Raw genomic sequence first — 11,502 nt, forward strand, 5'->3', positions numbered from 1 at the left:
CATCTCAGAGCTATGACCACCAGAAACTAACAGAGAAGCTGAGCTCAAGTGATCGCACATAGTGCCAATATTTAACTGGAATAAACAGAATCTGTCCAGGCATCAGAATGCAGGACTGAAATGCAGCCTTTGTGAAATTTGGAAACTTGACCAAGTCTGGATTTTCCACATCAACCTAAAAAAAACAAACAATCATCAGAAGAATGTCTTTACTATATGATTTGATAACATGACTGATACTAAAATTTCAGGCAACTATTTACCTGACTAGTGTTGTGAAGAATCTGGCTTTCATGGGGGTACAGGTTTTCTGAATCTTGTGGTGAATAGAGACGGATATACTTTCTTCCAAATATCTGTATATAGTAAAATAAATGTTTTCCATTGATTAGTTGGTTTCCAGTGTTAACTGGTTAGCAAGATGCAACTGAGACAGAGAAACTAAGCCTCAACTGATAAATAACCATCAGTAGAAAGTAACGCCGCAATCCTGCTGGAAAAGTGTGAAAGTAAGCCTGTTTTTTTTGTTTTTTGTTTTTTTTTAAGAGTCTGATGGTACAGCAATCTCTTTCAGTAAACAAAACACCTCTCAGTGTTTGAAGATTCACAGTAGTCAACTGCTTGGATCCAGAAGACACCCCTGGACCTGTTCAGTACATACCACAAAAGGGCCCAATATTTTTTGGGTTATTCTGCACTAAAAGTCATCATCAAAAAGCCTACCAAGAGGAACTCAGCAGAAATGATGTCATAGTACAAGTTTTAATTCCTATCTCACTCCATGCATGAATATTTTACTGGGTAACCTGAAATGGACTAAAGTATGCACCTAAGTCCACCTCAAAACCTTGCTTTCCAGATGTGCTGGCTTTGGCTGGGGTAGAATTAATTTTCTTCCCAGTGGCTGGTATAGGACTGTGTTTTGGATTTGTACTGAACACGGGGTTGATAATACAGAGATGCTTTTGTTATTGCTGAGCAGGGCTCACACAGATCTGATGCCTTTTCTGCTTATCATTCTGCCACATTGGCAAGGAATTTGGGGGTGCCTGGGAGACTGGGAGGAGACACAACCAGGAGAGGTGACCCAAACTGACTGACCAAGGGATATTCCAGACTAAATGACATTATGCTCAGTAAATTGGGGAAGAAGAAAAAGAAAGGGGGGGATGTTTGGAGTGATGGTGTTTGCCTCCCCAGATGGGCTCTGCTGTCGTGGGAATGACTGAACATCTGCCCGCCCATGGGAAACGGTCAAGTAATTATTTGTTTTGCTTTGATTACATGCATGGTTTTTGCTTATTAAACTTAAAGCCAGAAGTTTTCTAGCTTTTATTCTCCCCCTTCTCTCTCTCATCCTGCTGGTTGGGGGATGAGAAAGTGGCTGCATGAGGCTTGGGGATTGGCTGGGCTCAAACCACAATACCAGAAGAAGAAACTCCCTAGTACAACATGACAGGATCTAGTTTCTTCCCAACTCTGTTAACAATTCCATGTGACCTTGGAAAAGCTGTTTCTTGCTATTTGTATCTATCATCTGCAAAACAAAGGTAACTAATGGTCACTCTCAATGAGCAACACTTGTGGTCTGCAAGATTACATTCAGTATTAAGTTGCAATAATGCAACTTAAATGCAATAAAGTAGCAAAATAGTATCTATCTATATATGTATAGCATGTTCTCTATCCTTTGAATGTTCCTCAAGTTGTCTGTTCCCCTTGTCTCTAATACATACCATAAACATTTTCTCTAAGTATTTCATTGATGGCATGTGTAGAGTAACTAGAGTACATACCTGGGCTAAAAAATTTTGCTGGGGATCCTGATGAAGAGGTGAGATTGTGCCTCCTGGACCAAACCAAGCATTAATGGTGATGTCATCTTCTTCACCTTCCCCCAAGCAGCAGTAGTCAGGGATACTGATATCTTCTTTCAGTTCTGGGATCTACTTCCATGAAGAATCATTAAAAAGGGTATGTGCTGACTTGCCAAAATACATAATTCATAGAACAGATGAGCAAGGCTGGATGCAAGATAACAAATGACTGGCTGGTCCATCAAGGGTAGGAGAAAAGTAGCTGACCTGCTAGGAATCTGCAGGAAATTTTCTCAAATTTTCTGTTGTAGTGAGCAGACTGATGGAAGGAGAAGCAGGACAAAGAAAGAGGTTTCCTCATCCTTCAGAAACCCTTTGCTTTTGCAGAAATCAGAGCCACCCACAAGAATGTTTGCTCTTCATGGAAAAGGAGCAGCTGATCTCTTCTATACTATGCTTGCTTCTCTGTGACATTCCTTTCTATATCTCTCACCAAACTATGATCTGGCAAACTGGAATGACATTTCAGATTATGCTCAACATACAAATGTTGAAGACTTTCCTGTTCAAATCTCTTCCCTGACTTACGAAATGGGCTTTCCAGGTGCTATCCCCCTAAGTATATGCTACATTTTACTGAAACAGCACTAGGATTGAATGTCTTCATCCCAAAATGGTTTTGTTTCCGTGTCTTGCAGCCAAATGGAATAAACCTCTTCCTCTGTTCCTTCAAATCATGCAAATAGAAACTTAAGAATTACCGTGAATTCTCCGTATGTTCTTCGATCTAATACAGTTAACATCTTCAGAGACAACTTAGGCTACAAAAGGAACACATGACTGTAGGGAGACAAAAACATTCACTCAGTTTTACCTGATCAAAAAGCTGGTGCTGGGCAAGGTATCCTACATTGTTCTGAAATGACAGCAGAGAAAGAAAAAACATATTAACATATAGGTAAGACAGTGAGTTAATTTACTTACAGGTGAATAGAATTTACTCATAGGTAACATGCACTTCTAAAGTCTGATTCAGAGTACTATAACTATTTCAACAGTATGAGCGGTCTTCAGAAGTAGCAACTTACAGCTCCATTGAAATTGTGAGAGTATAGGTGTGTCTCCACAATCAATAAATCATCCAGCTCAAGTTACTGAAGGAAGCTGGGACTTCCTATGGAGTCTTGGCAGCTGATAATGCACTGCATCTGTCTAGCAAGACCCTGCTGGCTAGCTCTCCTTCATGCCCTGGAATTACTTCCATACTCTATTCCAGGGTGCACCACAGATCAGTTTGCTATGGCACATGGTTCTTCCTGCCAGAAGGACAGGAAACAGAAATGGGGGCTTGGGATCCTCATCTGTGAAAGCAAAAGGACATTCCAAATGCTAATCAAATCTGCATTTTCCTGCCTCATGGCATGTAAATTTGGATCTGATCCTAAATCTCACTAAGCAGTTTAATGAGACAACACTGCTGGCTGAGGATCTCTTAGATTCCACCAGTTAGGTTTTTGCTGCGTATGTATATGTGTATGTATTAATCAAATTCCAGCTACTGTACATTTGATTATAGGTAAAACCTATTATTGCAATAATTATTCCTAGCTTCAGGTCTTGAAAATATGTCAAACCTTTTAATTCAGAGCTGTGCTTACAGCACACCACCTCCCTTGACATCATCTCTGAATAGGTTTGTTGTAAGCAGAACTGTTGTCTGTACCAGTCCCATGCTGCTGTGTTTGGAGATGAAACAAAGGAGTGTAACAGACCTCAGCCATGATATACTGGCTGACGAAGTCACTGACAGTCATGAGCTGCTGAGACCATTCTTCATCTGTGTACCGAGCACCCAACTCCACGGGGACTGTGCGGCACCCTGCGACTTGACAGAAATAGTCCACACTGAAATAAAGAAAGTTCCATTACCTTCTATACTGCTCTTACTAATTTTGAATGTAAGGCAATCAACCCAAATCAGTCTTGTTGGGTAATAAAATTATATCACCCCGAGTTTCTCCTGTCTAAACCCAACCAACCAACCAGAAGAAAGCAGGTTTGTGTGTACATGACCCCACAACTGTCCGTTTTGTTTTGGTTTAAAAACCTGTTTGCCTCAGTTGTTTCCTTCCAAACGAAAAAGATTTAAGCTGTTATTATCTCCTGGCAAGGTACGGCCAAACTTTTTGCTACCTGCTGCCACACTTGATAAAATGTTGTATCTTTTACTCAGTAATATTAGATCAACTCTGTCAAAGTCTGTCTATACAATTAATACCAATAATGGTATTATCTGTACAGATAATCTATCAGTCTATCTATACAGATAATGCCAATAATACCCATTCCAATTGTAACTAGAGGGATTAGTTTGATGGGTGAAATACATCTCTCCATGGACAATGGTATTAATTAAACCAATTAACTAAGAGAAGTTAACCATTGCAGTACCTTCCCTCAAAAATGAATAAAATTCCTATGACATAACAAGTACGTCCATTTAATTTACCTTTAGTTCTTGAACTAAAGCAATTACTCAAACTAAGCATCAGTGTTTTTTCCCCTTTTCTAGGGAATCACCACCTTCACATTACAAATGCTTGATGCTCAGTACTGGAAATGTGGGAACCATTGTGAGTATTAACCAGGCACCACAATGCTGTTACTCACTCCTGCACAATGGTGTCTGAAACTCAACACTCAAACACAACACTGAACAAACATCAATGCTTGGACTTATGAATGAAGAATTCAACCATGCTTATTCATGGCTCTGAAATTCACTTACCATTGCACTAATTATCGCAGGCTCCAAGGGGTAAAAACCACCGATGTGCACATGACACAGATCCACGGAGCTGTGAGCAGCTCACTAGCACTTTGCAACGTGCACTTCTCCCGAGTTCCCAGGTGCTGCCACTGGGCTCCTGGGACGGTTGAAGGCTGGCAGAGGGTGGCCCTCCCCCATGAAGAGACAGAGGCTGGTCAAAGGGTCACCTTTGCCCCGAGACAGTGCAGCACCTGCCCGGAATGCTACGAAGAGCTTCCCTCATCTATGAAGCAACTTCCCACAGAGCAGTAGGACAGCACTGCTAGCAAAATGCACTGCCCACGGTATCCAACCTCTGTGAAGGTCTCTGTTGCTCTATCGAGTATCAAGATATCCAACACAGGGAACGATCCTACCTTTACTTGGACAGGAAAGAACTTACTTCTCACCTCCACTTCTTCATACACGGCCAGTGGTCAATGACGCCCTCCAGGACCACGGGCCGCTGAGGAATGAGATAGCTGTCTCTGAAGTGCTCCAGCGAAGGACAGTGAAGGTGCGGAATCACCTGCTCCGGCTGCACGGCGGGCGGCGGCAGCAGCCGGACCCTCTGCAGCGGAAGATTCCCCTCAGCAGCCGGGCCGGCCCCGCGCGGGGAGCGCGAGGGAGGGCGGGGGGGGGGGGGGGGGGGGCGGGGAGGGGGGTGTTCGCGGGCGCTACCTCGGCGCGGGGTCGGGCGCGCGGCGCCGCGCGGGGCAGGTGCGGCTGCAGCGCGCGCACCAGGCGCGCCAGGACGTTGTCCAGGACGGCCGCGCCCATGAGCAGCCCCAGGTCGCACAAGCGCACGGCGCGCGCGAGCGGGCGGCCCGCGGCCACCTCGGCCAGCGCCCCGAAGAGGCAGCCGTAGGCGTAGACCTGGCGCCAGCCCTTGCCGACCTCCCTCCATGGCCCCGCGTTCAGCTTCTCCCAGGAGTAGTCGCGCAGGACGTCGCTGAGGCGCTCCAGCGCCGCCGCCGCTGCCGCCTCGGGCCGGCCCGCCGCGCCGTAGAGCAGCGCGCGGGCGCGCCGCAGCAGCAGCAGGACGCAGTCCTCAACCTCGCCGCTCAGCGCCAAGGACAGCTCCTCCTCGGCGCGGGGCAGCAGCGCCCGCACCTCGGCCCACGGCACGGGACTGTCGCCTGCACCCTCCGCGCTGCCGGCCGCCGCCATCGCCACCTCTGCGCTGACGTCCGCGAGGCGGCGCTGTCGGGCCGGGCCGGCTGCGGAAGGTGTGGGGCCGGGGCTGCGGAGGGGGCGGGGCTGCGGAGGGGGCGGGGCTGCGGAGGGGGCGGGGCTGCGGAGGGGGCGGGGCTGCGGAGGGGGCGGGGCTGCGGAGGGGGCGGGGCTGCGGAGGGGGCGGGGCTGCGGAGGGGGCGGGATGAGGCGGGGCCGGGATGGGGCACGGCCCAGCCTGGCTGCCCGTGCAGGGGGCGGAACTGCTCTCGTACTGGCGAAGCTCGGTCTCGGCTTTCTTGCCTGTGCACCTGGCCAGCGAGTTACTTGGAATTGCGTGACTAAGTTCGGCGCTGCTTTCGCAGTAAAGGGGAGCGCATAGACGCGGTGATGATCACGGTCTTTTCTCCGGCCGTTCACTCTGGGCTGGCGTGAGGAGGTGGCTGCCTGCGCTGTGGAAGCCTCTTAGTCCCGGTCGCGGGACAGCGGGGCGCAGGCGATGTGTGCTGGGGAAGGGCAGATGCGCTCTTTCCCAGCTGACCTTTTGTGCTGTAAAGAAACGTGTCTGCCCGGCCCCCGCGTGCGCTCGAGGAGTCGAGCGGAGCCCAGCGCGGCTCGGAGCCCGTGTCGTCCCGCTGGCTCAGCTGCTTGGTGTTAATCTGCACATAGGACGTGCTTTCTGCATGGCGTATGCACCAAAGTCTTCATTCTAACGCGCTGGGCACGGCCACTGGGCCGGCCCCAGCTTGCTTTGATAATGTGCCCTTGACGTTCTCGAGACTTAATACTTGATTGCAGAGGCAGAACAATATTTTACAGCTACTGAGGAGTGTTTTAACATGGTGAACCAAGCACTAAACCACCATAACAAGAAATGAAGAGTTTTTAGCTCCTAGTTAGGGTTGAAATCTTCAGATTTGAGACAAATCCTAATTTACAGAAGTTAAAATCGTCATTTTCTATACTGAGACACACTTCTTTGTTGCATGCTCAGTCACTAGTGCTTTCCAAAAAGGAAAAAAATGTTGATGTGAATCCTTCTGTTGCTGCTGGTGGTGTCTCTCCCCCTGCTCCCTAGCTGTCTTATCAAAATGATCACTTCTGCTCTCAAGTTTCTCACACTTCAGACTTGTGCATTGCTTATCATGCTGGCCTGTCTATTGCCTGTCTTCTGACTGCCTTTCTCTTGGCACCTTAAATTCCTGCTGTGACAGTGTGATTTTAGCACCTTCATTCAGTATTTTCTCCCTAACTGCTAAATGTTAATATATGCTGTAGGAGAAAGTATTTAAACGTCAAGGAAATTGTTTTTTTTGTTAGAACCTGTGTTCATTATTTGCAATTTAGGATGCTAGAAAGTGTTGTTAGTCTTGTGTCTGTGGTCTGTCCACTTTTTATAACCACGTACATTAACTTTTATTTGCATTTAGGTTGTTTAAAACAATTCTCATTAAAGAACAGTTTTTGTAGTGTAAACATGAGTAATATTTTCATGAGTTTCACTGTGAAGATTAGGATTTTCTTTCTGGAATTTCAAATAATACCAAGGTATGAATAAGTAATCTCCAGCACAGCAGTGAGGCATTGAGGCCATGATGAGCTTTATCAGTTTCACTTCAGGTGATTTTAGATTTTGAGTATTCAGGGAGGCTCAATGTTCCTCTGTGAGCATACACTGGAAGACAGTTATTTCTAGTCACTTTTGGTGCAATAGGTTGGATTCTGATGCAGCATCCATAGTCTTGAATCACAGAATAAGTTGGAAAAGACCTTTGACATCATCAAGTCCAACCTATGACCTAACACTGCCTTGTCACCTGGACCATGGCACCCAGTGCCATTTCCAGGCTTTTCTTAAACACCTCCAGGGATGGTGACCCCACCACCTCCCTGGGCAGCCCATTCCAATGCCCAATCATTCTTTCTCTCTAATGAGAGAAGATAATAATAAAAAAAAACTTCTCTCTAATGTCCAGCCTAAAACTCCCCTAGCACAACTTTAGACTGTATCCTCTTGTCCTGTCACTGGTTGCCTGGAAGAAGGGACCAACCCCCACCTGGCTACAAACTTATTTCAGGGAGTTATCATTGCAGTTAAAGGGGCTGTATATCTACTGAGCTAATAAAGCTCAGATCTGTGTGTACTCAGTGTGTACTGAGTCCTGTGTGTTGACCTCTAGTCTCAGAGGAAAAACCACTAAAAACTCATAATACCATGCTGCATCTTAACAGCTTGGTTGAAATTGTCTTCACTGGGGAAAAAAGCCCAACAGATTTGAAAATGCTGAATTGGGAAGTTTAATTCAGAGCTGTTAACCTTGCAGTAATGCATGCTAGTTTTGAAATGCCTGTAAACTACTGCAGATGTTTTGTGTGAGTTGGCAGACCAAAGAAGTGGATGACTTCAGTGCTAGACATTTCCATTTTAGTCAAGAAGAGAGAATTTAATTCCTGCTGCCAGAGAACAAAGATTACTGTCATGTGTCTGACCTGCAGAAACTGATGGGAAAAAGAGTTTCACAGATTATGCCACCATCACGAAAGCTTGTGCTGTTTTCATCAGAAGTAAAGTTTTTAAAGATTGTGGAAAGTAGACTGCCTAATCTTATAGAAAGATGTTCCTTCAAAACACAGAAGAAAAGTTGGTACCAAGACTTCCCCTGCTTCTCCCTGGGTTATAGTCTGTGCTTTTTGTTCCTTTTTACATTCTGTGTATTTTTTGAATATGCTCTAGCCACTTCTCTTTCTCCTAGCACTGACTATCAGAAAGAAATTATCTATGTAAAGAAACCCAAACAAACAGGCATGCAATTAAGGGAGATAATGAAGTCTGATAAACCATCTGTATTTCTCTCTTCTGTTTACAGTCATAGATTCCAGGATCCACAGTTGATGTTACCTTGTCTGCCACTGGTGAAAAAGTGATTAGTTACACCAAATATATAAAAAAATATGCTCTGTATCTTATCTTGCATTTATGAATGAAGTCCTGTGATTGGTTTGGGATTTTATTAAAGTTACATCAAGACAGATGCTCAGTGGTTCACCACTTAAGTCCAAAGTAGCATGTTTGTATTAGGTGGCTCGATTTCTAAAATGCCAGCATCTTCTTGCTGGTACACATTTATTAATTTATTATTCTTCCCTAGGTGAGTGTAGCAGGAGTCTGGTGAGTAGTAGCCAAGTTGGAAGTAGCAGATGGAGAAAACTATCTGTTCTGTGAAGGCGTGTGAAAACTGAGGCCAGGAGTAATAAAAACTAAACAGGTGCCCTAAATATCTAAACACAAGTCAGGGTGTGTAAATTGCTTGCAGTGCTTCCTGGTGAAGTCATCTCAGATGGATTGCCTTGTCTAGAGCTCTTGTTAAAGATGAAACTTTCTCCAGTGCAACATCATGTCTAGCAATCCAGAGCACAACAAGTAACACTGAAGATTTTCTTTCTCAGGATTCCAGGCTGCTGCTCAGCTCTTCAGGAATGCAATGTCCCTTTTGGCAGCCTGGAATTTACACCCTCTTTAAAGGGAGGATGGCAAGAAGATGGAGCCACGTTCTTCTTGGTGATACCCAGCAATAGGAAAAGAGGCAACAGGAAGAAATTCATGCATAAAAAGTGTCACCTGATCATGAGGAAGAAATTCTTCACCATGTGGGTGAGATGCACTGAACAGATTTGCCCGGAGGGAGTGTGGAAAGCCCCTCACTGAAGATACTCCACAATTATCTGGACACAATCATGTACCATGTGCTCTGAGATGACCCTGCTTGAGTGTGGAGGTTGGACCAGATGAGCCACCTAGATGCCCTTCCAACCTGAACCACTCTGTAATTCTGTACCAGGGAAAGTGATCTGTTCCCTCGTGTCCAGGGCTTTTGGAATGCCTGGGCGTGTGCCTTCACTGGCCATTGCAGCAGGTCAGTGCCTGTCAGTATTGGCAGCACCTAGGAGCAGGGATGAAATGGGGACAGGCTGGTACTGCTGCTGCCCTGCCATCAGTGCTTAGGCTGTTTTTGCTTCCAGGAGTGGTTGACTGGTACCTTCCATGAGCAGTATACCCCATATATTCACTTAACATTGCCCCTGTGCCTCCCCACTCATGCAAAAAAAAAAAAAAAAAGTGAAAATAAATGAAAATGGAACCTAAGATGCTGTCTGGAACTTAAATGGGAATATAAATTGATGACTGCCATGAAAGCCATAGTTGGCTCTTGTTTTCTTTTACAGGAAATTATTGTCTCCTCCTCTGGAAGAGCAGAAGTGTGAACACTTAAGAGTTTAGAAATTTTGGATGTCTTTCAGGGTTGCTTTTTCTATTCCTCTGAATGGGAGGTGAATGATTCTGATTAAAATATGTACAGAATTAATTATTAAACATAATTTTCCTCAGATGAGCAAGGTCTTCCTGACTGAGAGTAACACAGCCTTGTATTTTGATGGTATCTCAGAGCTGAGAGTAATTGTGCAGCGACAGTGTAATGACGGATGTATCTTTTTCAACCTGTTCCCTGAACTGTGTTTTTATCACTGCCATCTGCTCAGCCAAGAGTGGCAGCTGCCAGGTCTCACAAATAGTGCTGTCATGTACTTTCATGTAGAACAACATATTGTTGTAATTTCCCTGATATTACTAGATGAAATAACTTTAAGTGAGATAAGGTGACATTTTGCGTGGCACTTTAGAATGCCTCTCATTGCTTTGGGTATAGGACACACAGTGTTCTTTCTGGAGCAAGCTGTATCAGCACACTCAGTTCTACTTTCAGAAATCACTAGAAAATACTTACTTTACATTATTTAACATTCATCTGCAATATATGTGTCAGTGCTGAGATGCAACTGAGACAGTCAGTATTGCTAACACATGTAGCCTTAGTTACCTTTGCTGGATGGAAATTATGTAATCTAGACTATTTAAAAATTCTTTGTCCTTATACCAACTTGAATCCCCTTCATATTTGCAAATATGTTCAGACAGTTCCTTCAACATTAAAGAAAACAAAAAGTCTTTACAACTGTCATGAATGCTTGTTTTAAGGTTGCTTAAGAATCACCAGGAAAGGTATCAGCAAAAGCATGTTTAATATAAAAGTTGAATCATGAAAAAGATTCTTGGCAAAGTTAATTCTACTACTTGGTTTAAGAACTAGAAAAAGCAAATTAAAATCCATCAATCTAAAACCAGAATCAACTCCAAAATTATCTGTGTGAAGGCTGGGGGTGAAGGGAGAAAAAGAGTAAGAGGAGAAAATGGCAAGGATAAAAAGGAATAAGAAAGACCCTCCTGCTGAGTCACAAGGTTCAGAATGGACCTCTCTGCTAAACTGAGCTGGGGCTTGACCAACAGTTTGAGCCCAAAGCTCTTAAATTAACAATACTAAATTGATAGCTCAAGTTAAACAATTCAACAGAAGATTCGTGTAGAATTTACTGTAGCACAACAGTAACTATTAGGCCTAATCTACTTACAAATCTAAATTTCTTAAGAATTTAAGAGAGCAACATTTATAGTACATTTCATATAACATATTCACGTTTGCATGCACAGTGACCTCAACAGTAGGTACAAGATATATACCTGAGAAAATTCCCCCTGAATGAGTGAAGGATTCACACTGGATACATTTGCATCTTCTCAAGAAAGGGCTGAGCCTCAAGGAGTGGGGGCATCAGCCCAGGATCTATCTTGTCATTCAGCAGCGGTTG

The 11,502-nt window shown here is 44.7% G+C and overlaps 1 protein-coding gene across 1 annotated transcript; it reads right to left on the minus strand.

Moving 5' to 3' along the window:
* Positions 1-10: 10 nt before the first annotated feature.
* KDM8 (lysine demethylase 8) lies at positions 11-5,796 on the minus strand. Its single transcript, XM_062503545.1, has 7 exons — positions 5,286-5,796; positions 5,037-5,232; positions 3,590-3,722; positions 2,692-2,733; positions 1,797-1,946; positions 264-356; positions 11-175 (listed from the first exon to the last, which is right to left on the minus strand). Exons 1-7 carry the CDS (start codon positions 5,794-5,796, stop codon positions 11-13), a joined length of 1,290 nt encoding a protein of 429 aa, XP_062359529.1.
* Between the last annotated feature and the right edge of the window lie 5,706 nt (positions 5,797-11,502).

This window comes from Cinclus cinclus, chromosome 16 (genome assembly GCF_963662255.1).
Source record: "Cinclus cinclus chromosome 16, bCinCin1.1, whole genome shotgun sequence".
Classification (NCBI taxonomy): Eukaryota; Metazoa; Chordata; class Aves; order Passeriformes; family Cinclidae; genus Cinclus; species Cinclus cinclus.